At 37.0% G+C, this 16,329-nt stretch overlaps 1 protein-coding gene and 1 long non-coding RNA gene across 2 annotated transcripts in view; both read right to left on the bottom strand.

The window, feature by feature from the left end:
* Positions 1-16,329, bottom strand: part of LOC306671122 — a 376,374-nt gene that overhangs the window by 243,895 nt on the left and 116,150 nt on the right. The gene's annotated exons all lie outside the window — the stretch shown is intronic.
* Positions 1-16,329, bottom strand: part of GNB4 (G protein subunit beta 4) — a 50,688-nt gene that overhangs the window by 13,943 nt on the left and 20,416 nt on the right. The window contains exons 2-8 of the mRNA XM_079156371.1: positions 13,373-13,471; positions 6,524-6,562; positions 5,771-5,877; positions 3,232-3,295; positions 1,719-1,881; positions 534-600; positions 218-419 (exon numbers count right to left, since the gene is read on the bottom strand). Of these exons, the coding sequence (XP_079012497.1) occupies positions 218-419; positions 534-600; positions 1,719-1,881; positions 3,232-3,295; positions 5,771-5,877; positions 6,524-6,562; positions 13,373-13,429 (699 nt within the window). The 5' untranslated portion in view covers positions 13,430-13,471. The remainder of the gene's footprint in view (positions 1-217; positions 420-533; positions 601-1,718; positions 1,882-3,231; positions 3,296-5,770; positions 5,878-6,523; positions 6,563-13,372; positions 13,472-16,329) is intronic.

The following is a 16,329-nucleotide window of genomic DNA, read 5'->3' as shown; positions in this document are numbered from 1 at the left end:
TGTTTCATCTGCAAAAACCTCTGGCTTAAACTTTTTCTTCATCGAACACTTTCATTTGGGAATTTGATGTAAAAAGAGCATATGATTTACAAGAATCCTTTAAAGCATTTTTGTTAAAATCTTGCCAGAGTTCAACACTTAAAATGCATAATAAATTTTCTTTAAAAATGTGATTTCAAAAAACAAAGAAACAAAAACAAAAATGTGATTGACTTACACTGACAGCATTAATATCTGAGACGTGTCCTGTGAAAGACTGTCTACACATCCCATCTCGAATATCCCATAATTTGGAAGAGGCATCACAAGCACCAGAAACAAAAGTGCGCATGTCAGGACTCAGAGAAAGACTCATGACATCTCCAGAGTGGCCAGTGAATGTGGTGGTCTGCTGGGCAGTTTCAATGTCCCACAAAGCACTGTAATTAAACAAAACAAAACAAAACCGAAGCTCAATGACCAGTATCACTTCTGCTGTTAGTTCCCACAACTACCATTGACCCCCAATCAGTGTACTTCTGGCATGAACTTACCAAGTTGTATCTCCTGAACTTGTAACAATTTGGCTGTCATCTAAAAAACGACAGCAGGACAAGTAGCCTGCAGCACAGAGAGTAGCAAATTTTAGGTTATCACTGATCAAATAAGCCAAGTATCACACGGAATAGCAATATTCTCTCAAAACTATAATACCTGGATGGCAAGTGTGTCTGTCTGACCTACAGTTCTGCTTTTCATTACTTCTAACTCCACACTGTCTGCAACTAAATTTTATCAACAGGTTCTACTGAGCTACTCAGTAAGTCAATGACACTGGGCACTCGGAAGGTTACAAAGCTGACTACAACACCTAAGACCGTCACCCAAGAAAGAAGATGCTCCTTGACACACATAATTATAATCGAAGTTGTTAAGAACCGGGAGGAACACCTTAAAAATGCTGAGAGAAATGAGAAAAACATCCATGAAAGGTTTATAAAAGATGTGTAGCATATGAATGTCTGGCATCCATCAGTGTTTCAAAATATGGAAATGGCAGGGAAATAGTGTTCTAGAGACCTTGTAAAAACACAATCAAACAGTAATGACAAAAATTCAGACAGGGAGAAATCAGATGAGTGGCAATAATTTCCTAATTAACATCGCCAACCAGGTACTACACTACAGAACTATGGTGTGCACACAGGCAAATAAAGCAATTCTATATTCCACAGTGCAAAAGACTTCTTTCATGTATCATCATTCATACTTTTGATTATATGATTGGAGTACAGATGCCACAATTCCATACCTGTCACATGGTAGCAGAAAACAGAAATAACTGCATTTTGTTTTCTTTTTGTATTTTTCATGATTGTTTGAATTTTTGTAGTAAATGTATCATTTTTACAGGGACAATAGCTATTTTTTAAGAGAAAAATAAAATTGTGGGGAGCTGGAAGAAGTACAGTTCCACAGAAAAGGATGTGCTTAGCATGCATGAAGTCCTGGATTCAATCCCTAGTACTCAGATAAAATAATATTAAAATAAAATTAAGGTCATTGCATGTATGATTTTTAAAAATTATAGTTTTCCCTACTTTACAGCAATTTCTACTCTTCCCCAATTAACATGCATTCTTTTGTCGGCTGAGCCCAATTTGTTATGCATCCTGGGTCAGTGAAGTCTAGGGAAGAAGTGAGGTTGGACAGGAAGAAAAGTGTTTAGTGATGCTCACCTGTGTGACCAGGTAACTCGCGGCTTACTCTCACATTTCCCTCCCTGGTTTTTAAGTTATATATAGAGCAGATGTTGTCCAGTCCGCCACAAGCAACATAATTACCAGAAGGGGCGTAAGCACAGGTCATCACCCAGGAGGACCTCAAAGGAATAGCATGCATCTATGAAACAAATACAACCCACAAACTGTCACTAGGGAAAGATTACAAACACAGTCATTTATTTTTTAAACCTATTTACAATAAAATAAATATTATTAAAAATTAAGTACATATAGGAAAACTAAGTCAAATAAAAATATAACAACTTGAAAAAAAGTAAACAATCAAAATTAAAATACCAATCCACATAACTATGCCTATGATCATTATTTCTGTATTACTAAGTCATTTGGAGTTAAGAAGTATTCTTTTTAGAAATTTCTTTTATTAGAAGCAGGGATATAAGGGTGTTTCAATGCTAAAATACCCATCTGAAACATTAAGTGGTGCTCAAAGGAGGAATTTCCTCCATAATACTGAACAATAAAAAGGAAGGTAATTAACAAGTATCAGTTCATTAAAATGATTCCTTCACAAAGAGATGACTATCATCCCTGCATTAACAGGCACATATCCTAAGATCTCAAACAATGATAACAGTTGTGCATGAATCTAGTCACACCTGCCTGGTGACTCCACTCCAACCTTCTGTAGGTCACATGGAAAGACTTAAGGTGTCTGGAACACCAAAGTTAGAAGTCTGTATGGGGAATCAACACATCCCATGCTATGACTGTGCTCTTCCTTAACATAAAATAATGCTTTTGAAATGCAATTTTTTTGTTTTAAAAAAATGGAGTTGAAGGAGACATGCTTAATGCCCATTAATACAGTAAAACTTAAATAGTTATATTAGCTAGCTTTAAAATCTCAAGCAGGCTGGGGGTGTAGCTCTGTGGTAGAGCACTTGCCCAACATGTGCACAACACTGGGTTTGACTGCTAGACCTAAAAAAAAAATTTCACTAAATGATTATTGGGATTATTATAAATATAATGGGATTCCTTCCAGTGGCATTTCACCACCAAGAGACCTAAACTAGCTGTAATTTGCCTCTAATCTATCATATCTTACAATTAGAAACAGAAATCAATGCCTCGAGTGGGCCAAGGAAAAGCTTTATACTAGCCATCTAGCTTATCCACAACTAGAAATAAAAATCTCAGGGTATTTCACATTAGAAATGGGAATTTAAAAATAATAATTTATGCAAAAAAATTTCTAAAATTCCAATATGAATTATGAGATTCAAGTCAAACACACTAAACAATATTCCTGTAATCTGTCCTTGGAAATAAAAAAAAAGGATAAACATTAAAAGCAAACACTAGGCCTAAAGATCTAGATGAAAATAAATGGAATATGTTAATCTCTGAAGGCAAATAAAGTTTGAAGAAAGAATAAAAGAAAGAATTGGTGGACAGCAAAACAAACACAAGATTACTTAGAAGAAGGATTAAGAAATTCTACCTTATTTGTTGTATAGCTATCCCAAATAATTAATTTTCCATCTTGGGAAGCACTTACTAGTAGCCTAGAGGAACAAACACAAAAATAATTTGATACTTAGAGGAAAAAAAAAGAGTTTAAATTAGTTATGCATTGCATTAATGTAGGACAGTTCAGAAAAGAAAGTAACAATTTTCCCAACAAAAACCGGATACCAAAAAAAGTTCTTCCAACCTTTAAAAAATTTTTGCTGCATATCAAAAATTTTGAACACACATCATAAAACTTAGCAATGACTAAAAATGTCTGTGGCTATGATTCAACATCGTTTCAAATGATTGCATTTATCAGTCATTATTCGAGGTTTTGGTAGACATTAGCTGACTGGCTGGCTGGTTTAATATTCACCAATTAAACTGAATAACAGTAGAGTACATACAGACCTAACAAGCACAGTTCATTTAATCTAAACACACCGACGGGGCACCTGTGAGTGTGCTTAGTGTCATAGGTACAATGTAGGGCCTACCTCCACCCTTGGGGCCTCTACCATCTGGTGGAGAAAAGACATTTGTATATACAAATTTATAATAAGTCAAGGGAGTGAAAACTGTCAGAAGAGTGGTATAAAGTATAACCCACAGGAGAGTAAAAGAGGAATGAATAACTGCTAGTTGAATTAATCAAAAGAGAATGCATCTTTATAAAACAGAATTTAAGAGCTAAAGATGGGGAAAACTCTGTATTCTATGGAGAGGGTAAATATGATCAATGACAACAGGTGGAAAAATACAGTTGGTGTTCCAGGAACTGAGTCTTCTAATTTTGTAGAGTTTGTGAAAAACAGAAAATATAAGCTAAGAAAAGTAGACTGGGATTAACTACGGAAAACATTATTTGCTAGGCTAAGGGGTATAAACTCTACACTAAACAATGATTAGACATTGAATTTTTTATTTTGTTCTGGAATTTTATTTTTCATCATTTTATAACATTTAGAAGATTAAAAAAAATTACCTTGCTGAGCCTAATCCCCAGCAGCTGGATAAATAGGTAAATAACATCATCAGGTTCTTAATATTGTAAATGTTAATTTTATTTTTACAAAAGTGAAGATCTGAGAGTGGAGAATAGGAACCCATGGAAAATTATTCAAAAATCAACTGGCATCATCAGTTTCAGAATGGGCAGGAAGACAGTGTGAGACAGTGCTTGGGGGATACATTTGCTTTTGACAACATTTTTTAAGGAAAGAAAGAACAACTAACATTGTTTCAAGTGACAGGATTAAAGGTCTGCTGCATCAATAGGGCAAATTATTTTTACCTTAAAATTTTTAAAGAAAAAGAATAAAATATTTGCCTTAGTTTTATGTCAATTTTATAATCTTATCCATCTCCTACTAAGAGACACACAGTGTGTATTACTGTACTCAGAATCCCATTTAGATCCTAGAGAAACAAGTAAGGGAGGCTTTCTCTGTTTACAATTTTAGTGCCTCCTGGGAGCTGAGAATACATGTGCAAATTTTATTAAAAAATATTTTCTGACATTACTCAGTAAGATGAACTAAGAAACTAAGAAACAAGGTAGTCTCTGAAACAGCAGGAAGACCTACTACCACCAGACGTGCCAGGTAAAGTGGAGGCTGAACTGAATCCCTAGGCACACAGTGAATCATGGTAACGAACCATATAGCCTGCAAGCCACATGTGCGCCCAAGTGTGTGTGTGTGTACCTGCAGATGCTCAGACTCAATTCGAACACATGCATTTATATGTTGGGTTGGGGGAATTAAAAAAAGATGTATTGAATGAAAATATCCTTGTTTCATATAATCCAATCCTTTGTGAATTTAGGTAATAAGAAATTGTAGCAGTATCTACTAACTTGCTCACAGTGTTCAATAAATATTTGCTTATTAACTGAAATGTCAAGGTTAATATATAACAAAACTGCTTTTGAAATATTAAAAAAAAAACGAAGTATAATACTCCACTGCAAAAAAAGAAACCCTCTTTTAAATATCCCAGCTCATATGATAAAGGACTCTTTGAGAAGTAAGTTGACTTTCTATATTTAAAGTTTTTAAACTTTCAGGCTGGGGATACAGCTCAATGGTAGAGTACCTGCCGAGCATTCAAGAGCCTCTGGGTTTAATCCTTGCACCAGAAGAAAAGTTTGAATATTCTTAGTGAAAATAAAGTGTTCAGGGGGCTGGGCACGGCAGCACATGCCTGTAATTCCAGTGGCTCAGGAGGCTGAGGCAGGAGGACCTGGCGTTCAAAGCCAGCCTCAGCAACTTAGGGAGGCCCTTGGCAACTCAGTGAGACCCTGTCTCTAAATAAAATATAAAAAAGGGCTGGGGATGTTGCTCAGTGGTTAAGCACCCCTAGGTTCATTCCTCAGTACCAAAAAAAAAAAAAAAAAGAATAAAGTGTTCATATTGGATGCATTTTCTATAAACACTTTATAAACATAGTTTTTTTTTAATATAGTTTGTTTTTAAACAGAGAAAATGTGAAGGATGATTTCTTAAGGAAAACAATCTGGCACCAACCTTGAATCATATCCCCAGTGCATAGCATAGATTTTAGCTAGATGGCCTCTCAGCGTACGTCTTGTTCGCATTTGTATCCGACCCACGGAGTCCATATTTGATGTGATCTTCAGAAAGCAATAAAAATGTTATTATTTAGATATAGTTTAGGAGAGAAAGTAGAAATATTCGATCAGAAGGTGAATAGAAGCAGACATAAAATTTATAATAATTTTCATTTAACAAATAATTCTGTAGAATCATTATGGGATCAAAATACTGTTCATGAAAAACTATGATTAATTTAAAATAACCCTATGTGTTCTTATAGGCAAGACTATTAAATAAAAAGAGCAGATAAACTTCTAAACTTTAATAAAAAATCAGCCACCCTAGAGGCTGGGAAGGGAACAGACTGGGGGGATTGGGTAATGGGTACAAAATACAGTTATACAGGACAAATAGGTTCTTGTGTTCTACAGCACAGTACAGAATACAACAGCCTATTATATATTTTATAAAGAACTAGAAGAGAGGGCTTGAAGTTTCCCCACACAAAGAAACGATAACTGTTGAAGAGAAGGGAAATGCTTATTACCCTGATTTGATCACTGCATACTATGTACCTGCAACACATCACCACACTGTACCTGTATGATTATTATGTATCAGTTAAGAAAATTTGCAATTAAACACTTATGAGAATAATCTGCATCAGTGTCAAACTACTTCATATGAAGCACTAAAACAAAGTGACAGGAAAAAAAACTTTACCTGAACAAGTGTTGCATCATTACAAGCTTTCCTAGCATCCTGAAACAAACAAAAAAAAGATGATTATAATCCATTTAGAGGTAGAATCCTCCAGATCTGATTAATACTTTTATTGAAAATGTATATTTGCAAATAATTTTGTTTACTATACATATAATCTTAATTTAAAATAATTTCGAGCTGGGCATGGTGACACATGTATATGATGCCAGCAGCTCAGGAGGCTGAGGCAGGAGGATCATGAGTTCAAAGCTAGCCTCAGCAAGTTAGCAAGGTTCTAAGCAACTTAACAAGACCCTGTCTCTAAATAAAATTTCAAAAAGGGTTAGGGATATAGCTCGGTGGTTAAGTGCCCCTGAGTTCAATCCCTGAAACCATAAAAAAAAAAAAAAAAGATAAAATTTACTTAACCTAAAATTAACCATTTTTGCCATCTTAAGATCTATAATTCAGGGATTTTTTTAGTATATTGGCAATGTCATACAACAATCACCACTATAAAATTCTAGAACATTTCCGTCGCCTCCAAAAAGGAATCTCATCCATCCTGTTTTCCGACATCCCTTCATGATCCCTAATCTACTTTCTTTCTCTATGGATTTACCTAGTTTTAGACATTTCATATAAACACAATTATGTATTATGTGGCTTTTTTATATCTGGCTTCTTTTATTTAGTATAATGTTTTCAAGGTTCAGCTATGTTATAACATTAATTAGTATCTTGTTCCTTTTTATGGCTAATATTGCATTATATGAATACTCCACCTTTTGTTTATTCTTTAATCAAAACTGATAGACATGGGGGGTTTTTTCTATTTTTTTTGGCTATTATAAGTGATGATGCTATGAGCATTCATGTACAGGTTTTTGTGTGCAGTTATGTTTTTTACTTCTTTGGAGCATTAAATAAGAGTGGAATCAAGTAATTAGTACCTCTGTCAAACTACCTTTCACAGCAGTTAACTATATTACATTCCCACCAGCAATGTATGGGAGTTCTGATTTGTTAATTACTTCATATCCTCACCAACACTTATTATTGTCTTAGATGTGAAAAGGTATCTCATTATGTTTTGCTTAGTTCATGATTAATGATGTTGAGTACCTTATCATGCACTTACTGGCACTTATTGGAGAAATGTTGATTTCAAGTCTTTGCCAGTCTTTCAATTGGGATGCCATTCTACTGTTTGGGTATAGGAGTTCTTTATAAATACTGAATACTAAACCCTTATCAGATGAATAATTTATAAATATTGTCACCCATTCTTTCAATTGCACTTTCATTTTCTTGATTCTTTCCTTCACACAAAGTTTTAATTTTGATCAAGTCTAGTTTATCTGTTATTTTTTTCTTTTGGTTTCATATTTAATTGTTTGCCTAATCTAAGGTCAGGAAAATTTACATCTGTGTTTACTTCCAAGAATTTTACACTTTTGAATGTTACATTTAGGTACCATTTTGACTTACTATTTATATATGGTGTGAGGTAGGGGGGTCCAAATTCCTTCTTCCACATGCGGCTATCCAAGTGTTCCAGTTCCATTTGTGAAAAAACTGTTCTTTTCCTATTGTATGGGCTTTCTGCCCTTGTTGAAAATCAGTGGACCATAAATATATGGATTTATTTGTGGACTTTCAAATTGTACACCATTGTACAAATATATTTTTGTTTTATGACTTAAAGATCTTAAAAATTGTATCCTGACTTAATAAGCCCATAGTGTTCAGAATTATATTTATTATTAAGTCTTTCACAGAAAGTTACACTTATTTATACAGGCAACTGTTATTTGTTGCCACTAGGAAGAAAATGTTTTAGATTTAATATGCAAAAATATATCTCAGGAATTTGAGTGTATGTGCTGAGAATTTAGCCCAGGGCCTTTCATTTGACCACTGAGCTATATCCCCAGACACCGCAAAATAATTTTTTATGTAATAGCAACAATTTACACTAAGTGGCATCTATATTTTTATACGAATTCCCTATATGTAAGCAGGTGTTTATGTCTATGGATTATAAGGTATTCTTTCAGAGAAACCTTAAATTTTTATACTAACAGAAGGGAAGATGATGGAACAGAAATCAAAATAACAAAAAAGAAATGGAGCAATGAACATATTTAAAAAAACATCAAATCACTTGATTTATTTAGGTGCTGGGGATTGAATCCAGGACCTTGCACATTCTAAGCATGTACTGAACTAGTGAGCTATATCCCAACCCCAGCAAGACAATTTAAACCAAATTTATCAGTAGCAAATTTTAAAAATTGATATACATGCTAGATTTAAGGCAGTCCATGCCCAAAGGTTAGGGTAGTATCCTCTTTATTTTTTTATTATTATTTTTTTTGCCTACAGTGCTTGGTATACTCCCAGGCAAAGAGAACAGACACAATATTTACTGAATAAAACAACAAAGTCTTTGCAGAAAGACTAGATGGAAGATATGATAATTCTGGCTGCCCTTTACCCTATTAATAATTAGACTATTTCTATGTAAAGGGTGTTTCACAACTAATTGCACAAAAATATGATTTGATTCTCCCATTCTTAGTCAAATTGCGGGTTTAGAGATCTCATCTGATAAGGAATAATTTAGCGTACTTTTCTACAATGAAAAGAATTTCTGGAAATGACAGTGATGACCTGAGCCATGTTCAAGAAATGGTGCAGCTGAAGTCTAGATTCTGAAAAAAGGTTCTATGAGTTCAAGTTTTATGAAAACTACCTACCATTGTTTAGGCCCTCTTTCCTGATTCAGTCATCTGGTAAAAAGTCAGATGAACATGGCATGCCAGGTACCGCTGTAGTCACCATATACACAGCACTGGACAGAAAACAATTTTTTTCCCTCATAGCATCTATATTAGTATTAATAATACAATTTAAGGGCTGAAAATGAAAATCATAAAGCTCCAGTAAAAATCAGTACTAAAAATTAAAACATCATGTTGGAATACAAAAATTCTACTAACATCTTAGCAGTTAGAGGAAAATAATCTACTCATATGAAGAATTTATTCTTATGAACACTACTATTCTTTATGAAACTAAATATAAAAGAATTCTATGCTCTTTACCACAACAAAAAATAGAAAGAAGATTAACATCTTTGTGCTAAAAAAAAAAAAAAAAAAATGAAATGTGTTAGGAGTGGTGGTGCGCCTCTGTAATCCTGGGAGGCTGAGGCAGGAGGATTGCAAGTGTGCCTTAAAATAAAATTTAAAAAGCTAGGGGTGGAGCTCAGTGCTTGAGTACACCTAGCACATGTCAGGCCATAGGTTCAGTCTGCAGAACCACCAAAAAAAGCAAGAAAAAAAGGTGACATACTTATTGTTATAACTCAATTACAAAAGAAAACAAAATCTATGTTTTCTTTATTAGTGATTTTTTTTTTAGTTTAAATTTAGTCTTCCATTATGCCAAATGGCATACATTTATATTATGCCATGTATTTACAACATAGGTAAATATACAGATTATATTTCTGTAAGGAAGGGGGAAAGAGAAGAATAAAGGAAGGGAGGGAAGGCCTTTAAATATAGTGTGACATGATTTAATTGAGGAAAAAGTGCCCGACATTTTATATACACATACTTGAAATCATGAGAGGAGAGGATTCAGTGAACTTGGGCCCATGACATTGTGCCTGGAAATCTGGTCAGATATGGAAATGATTAAAACAGAATATTCTCTCCAACTAAAGCAGAAGGGGTAAATGCCAAACAAAGAACTAAAATACAGAGCAGACTACGACCAGCCCTGTCACAAAAGTCTAATTACCATAAGACTGAGGAACTGTCCCTCATCAGCTTTTGACTAAGTCCTGTGTGTGTTATTTAATCCTCAGCACAAACCTATATGATGGGCATTGGTATTCTTGCTTCACAACAAAAACACCAGGCGTCAAAAAAGTTAGAGAGACCTGCCTATGGCCCCACATGATGAAAGGTGTAATCCGTACACATTGTTTCGCCATGCCATCAACAAGAGGAGAATAAATCCAAGCACAGGGCTCTCCTAAGGCTTTTAGAGCAGGAACAGGATTCAATGGATAGGATCTGAGAGAGCACAACTGGAGCAGAGGTAAGAGAACTCCAGGCAAATGAAACAATTGGTAAAAGACAAAGAGATAGGAGACAGCAACACATGTTCAAGGGATAGAAAAATAGCAAGCAGGCTAGATGGAGGAGAGCACAGGTTGCAGGGCAAGGTGTTAAATACAGCCAGCGGGCAGTGCATCCTTGGTGATAGACCACAGGTTTTACAGTCCAAACATGGGCTCCGAGTGCTGAATATGGTACTTACTAGTTATATTTCTTTGGAAAGTTATTTGATCTCACTGAGCCTCAGTCTCCTCAACTTTGGCAAATTTTTTAACCTCAATGAGTCTTCATTTCCTCAATTATAAAATGAATCAATACAAGCTTTTTCACAGGATAGCTACCAGAGTTAAAGGAGGTGGGCATGTGACCATGTCTGGCCAATCGTCAAGGTTCCTCTTAGCATCTGGAGTTCATGACACAAAGTAAAGATGGCACAGAATTCTTTATGGTGGAAAATCTCACACTTGGGCACCACCGTCATGTCATAAGTGGAAAATTCTACACTTGGCCTCATGTGACAGGTTACAGTCAAAACACAGATACACTAAAAATATATAGAACCACCTTCAGTCCATGTGCATAAGGTATGTATGAAATATAAATGAATTCTGGGTTTAGACTTGGACACCATCTCTAAGATATCTCATTATGCATATACAAATATACCAAAATCCAAAAACATCTGAAATCCAAAACATTCCTGGTCCCAAGCATTTCAGAGAACAGATACTCAACTGTAATATCTAATTCAGAGACTTGTTTGTGAAGTCTTCTCTGAGTGTTTCAAGCAAAATAAATCCCTCCTTTGTTCTAACAGCTTTGTTCAGACACATAAGGTATCAACTTAGAGTTCTTGCTCACATCTAAATTGTTAACTTCCTTCAATTCTTGGCAGTAAGTCTGGCTATGACTTCACTCAGATTAACTCTTATGATGTTTTTTTAATGTGTGTGTGTGTGTGTGTGTGTTTGGTACTGGGTGTTGAACCTAGGGGTACTTACTCACTGAGCTACATCCTCAGCCCTTTTTATTATTTATTTTGAGATGGGGTCTCCTTCAGTTGTTTAGGGTCTCACTAAATTGCTAGGTTAGCCTCAAACTTGGGATCTTCCTGCCTCAGCCTCCTCAGTAACTGGAATTACAGGCATGCACCACCAGCCCAACATAGTGAGTGTTCTTTCCCCATCCCTTAATTTTGATTTTCCTCTTCCTTTTTCTCCCTCTTTTTTTTAGTTATATCTCACACAACTTTTATTCTTTACTTTTAAACTAGGTAAGTGTTATGGTTTGGATGTGAAGTATTCCCCCAAAAGCTCACATGTAAGACACTGCAGGAAGGTTCAGAGGAAAACTAATTGGATTGTAAGAGTCTTAACCCAGTCAGTGAATTAATCCATGATGGGATTAATCCACTGAAGTGGTAGGGTGTGGCTTAAGGAGATTGGCATTGGGGTGTGACTTTGGGGTATATAATTCATATCTGGAGAGTGGAGACTCTCTCTGCTTCCTGATGATGTGAGCTCTTTCCCTTTGCCACACTCTTCCACCATGATATTCAGCCTCACCTCAAACCCTGAGGAATGGAGCTGGTCTTCTATGGACTAAGACTTCTGAAACCATGAGCCCTCAAATAAACCTTTTCTTCTCTATAATTGTGCTGGTCAGATCCTTTTAGTCACAGCAGTGCAAAAGCTGACTAAAACAGTAAGTTATTCTGAAATTGCTGTTACAAAAGATTCAGATTGGGAAGGTTCACAGCTATGCTCCAAGCTACCAGAGATTCTCCTGCTTTGTGCTGAAGTTCTTCATCTATATTTGCAAGCTGGTTTAGTTTTTACTTTTCCCTGTGAAAAGAAGCAGGCGGCTGTCAGGCTACTCACAATTCAGTCTCTGCTCTCTCTGGATCTCCAGGAGGCATACCTATATCCTTTCATTTTTAATTCTGCCATTCCTTGCTGTTCTTCAATGCCAACAAAGTCTGAGCAAGCATCTGCTTCATTGTTCCAAAGAAGGGATTGTTGGGGCTGTCCCTTGGAGAGTGCTTCCTACTTTGTATGAGATTTGCAGCTGCAGGCACCTTCTGTCAGAGCTGTCCCACATGCTGCAGCATTTGGCAATGCTTCTCCATCCTTTTATGGTTCTGAGAGTCTCAATTTTGTTAAGGCCAGAGCTTATATTTGTTTCTTGTCCTTTTTACTGTTTTGAGTTGATTTCCAAGACTAAAAGAGGTCAGACATGCCTTGATCCTGCCTTTTGTAATTTTTAATGTTTCTGTGATTTAATGTTTTAGAGATTAACATTTCCGACTTTATTACAATGTAATGTCTGTCTCACTGTAATGCACCAAAAATCTAGATTGTAGGTGTATGAGTAAGAAGAGAAATCTGTTTGTCTTCCAGCTGGGCTTACAAACATACATATTATTAACCTCTTAGGGGCATGGAAGTCACTTATTGGCATAGGTACTTATCAGGAATCATTTTTGGAGCAGTCATTAGATGCAAGATTAAAACCAAATTGATCCTTTCTGGCCTTACAAATTACTTAATATATGTAAACTGACATACTCAGGAATTTAACACACTGCTGATACGGAATAAAAGTGTAAAAACTGAGCTTGGAGATGTAGCTTAGTGGTGGAGTGCTTGTCTAGCATGCATAAGGCCCTGGGTTCAATCCTCAGCACTGGGGGAAGCGTGGAAGCATTAAAATTTCAATATGAAGTTCTTACCTGGATCTGATTCCGTAGTTGTTCTGCTTCCTGCCTCAACTGTTCCAGTTCACTCATCCTTTGAATCTGTTTACCTCAGGAATTACCAAGTAAAAGCAACTGTTGAGAGAGAGATAGAGGACACTTAGTTTTCCATCTTCAAATTTACTTTTGAGAGACTGACATTGGGCTGGCAATATAGCTCGGTTGGTAGAGTGCTTGTCTTGCAAGCATCAAGGCCCTGGGTTCAATCCCCAGTGCCAATACTGACATATAATTGTTTTTTAGCCCTTCTGAAACTCTGAAATAGTCGATTATTACTAAAATTGACAGTTGCTTAGTAATTATGGACCTAGGTCATTTACCAGAGGGTTTTATGGAGGAACGTGATGTGAAAGTTGTCAGCACCAAAACAGCCACTTATGTCAAACACTATCAAAACAGCCTGAGGCTATGAAGGAGGAGCCTTCAGACATGTGCCTATGAAGGAACCATCCAAGGAATTCCTGGAAACCACAGTGTTCTAGATAAGCTTGCAGGCAGACACTTGCCTAACAGCTGTCTCCCCCATGGGCTAACTTCAGCTCCTACAACAAGCCCCGGTAACCAAAGGGCTGTTTCAAAACAGCTTATGTGGACTTTGCCCTTCTTTCTTTTGAAATCCTCCCCTTGCCCCAACCTCTTTGGATGCATCTATGGTCCTCCATACCACACATATCCCAGACAGCAATCCCTTGCTCGTCTAGGAGGAAAAAATCTTGCTTTGGACAATTGCTCTTTCTTTCACTCATTTTAGGCTGAGAGTGATCAGAAGATGGAAGAGAAACTTTGAGTTTCAGTATTTAAAACTCAATTATAAGTTGAGTGTGATAGTGCCCACCTGACTCAGCAGGCTGAGGATCATAGGTTTGAGGCTGGCCTGGGCAACTTAGTGAGACCCTGTCTCAAAATAAAAAATGAAAAGGGCTGTGAATGTAGCTCAGTGGTGGAGTACCCTTTGGTTCAATGTCCGGTAACCTCCTCCCTCCAACCCACCCCATCCCACCGCTGAATTACAGGGAACTGGTACTGGACTCCTAGGAGTCCAGTGAGAAACACTTTACAGCAGCTCATAGGGGAGCAATCGGCACCTCCAACTGGCCTCCATATACGCAGCACAAATTCAACGCTTCAAAACTGAATCCCCTCCACCTCCAAGTCCTCCTCATTTCAGTAAATAACCAACTCCATTCTTCCAACTGTTTAAGCTAAAATCTGAGAGCCATCCTTAATTTCTGAGTCTTTCCTACCCACTCACCTCTAATCCATCAGCAAATCAAGTTAGTTATTCCTCAAAGTATTATTCAGTATCTGATTCTGATTACCTCTACTTCTACTACCTTGATCCAAATCCCCATCATCTCTCTCACCTGGTCTCCTTCCTACTGACAGGATCACTCTCCAGTCTAATCTAAGTTTTGCAAGTAGTGATCCTTTAAAATACAAGTCATTCTTTGGCTTTAAATTCTGCAACAGTTTTCTGCTCCACTCAGAGTGAAGCCAACTGTCTATCTTGACCTTAGGAGCCCTGAACCTCTCTCTCATACACACTCATACCCTGCACACACCTACTCTTCCTTTGCCCCTCCCCTCTTTCCTCCAGGTGCTCAAAAGCTTTCTTGGGGTTCTCTGAACATACTAAGCAGATTCCCGTCTCAGGGTCTTTGATTCACCCTGCCCTTGACCAGGACCACACTTGTCTGTGACACTTTCATCGCTTGCTCCTTAGGTCTGCTCAGGTGTTACCCTTTCAGAGGAGCCTCTGCTGACAGCACACATGCACCCAATCCTCCCGGTCTCTAGTCCACTCACCTTGTCTTATACTTCACTATAAAGACTCAATGCTATTTAGCATGAATTTATTTGTGATTTGTTTCCCCTTTATAAAAATCAAGCTCCCTGAGGTAGGGTTTTAGTTTGCCTTATTCTTTGCTATATACCCAACACCTATGACGCTTGGGTTTCCAATAAATAAGCTAACCTAAAATAGCTTAAGAAATACAGGAAAATTCATTCTAAGGAATTAGAATAAATCACAGAACCAAAAGACAGAAATATTACTATTTTAGGAAGAGACTGGAGACTTCCACAAATGTGTTTTTATATCTTGTTTATTGGAATAAGGATCCAATTAAGGACTACATAATACATTTGTCATGTCTCTTAAGGCTCTCCATCTAGAAATAGCCACCTCTTGCTTTTTTCCCTATGATATTGATTCACTAGAGACTAAGTCACTTGTCCTTAGAATGTCCCACTTTCTCTTTACTTCTTTGTAGTAGTGTTTGTTTCTTTACCCTCTACACTGCCTGTAAACTGGAAGTTAGATCAATAGGATGGAATACATCCAGGTTAGATACACATGTATGGCAAGAATCCTTCTAGGTGATATGGACTTCATACTACAGTACAACAGGATGAACTTACTGTTTTCTTTATGCCACTGCTAGTAAAGCTAAGCTTGGTCAGTGTGTTCAGGTGGCAATAGTATAATCTATCTAGTGGGGGACTAGAACTTTAATAGTTTCATTCAGTAAGTAATCTGCAGGGAGCCTCAGACTTTCAACTGGATCCTTACTATCAACAGTTAAACATGCCCAAGTCTCTCCCTTTCAAAAGAGTTATGTGTATGTAGGGAGAGTGGGGGCAGGAGGAGAAGGCAGTCAGAGGCTGCTGCAGTTGTGGTTCAGGTGGATCCAGGTACAGCTCATGCTGGTTGGTCCATTCATGTGATGCTGGTTTTTCAAGCCTGCAGAATGTAAGAGTTATGGAGTCATGGAAACTTCCACCAAGATTATAAAAGGAGGAGGTTTCAAGATGGCAGCCTAGAGGGTGGCTGCATTTCATGTTGCTCCAGGACTCAGGATTCAAAAGAGGAGATATTGAGACACTTGGGACCAACTCAAAGCAGCCGGGTGAGTCTCTCCCATTGGGGAGGC

This window comes from Sciurus vulgaris (assembly GCF_902686455.1).
Source record: "Sciurus vulgaris genome assembly, chromosome: 10".
Classification (NCBI taxonomy): Eukaryota; Metazoa; Chordata; class Mammalia; order Rodentia; family Sciuridae; genus Sciurus; species Sciurus vulgaris.
Note: the sequence above shows the minus strand (reverse complement) of the source record. Positions and strands in the feature narration are given on the sequence as shown.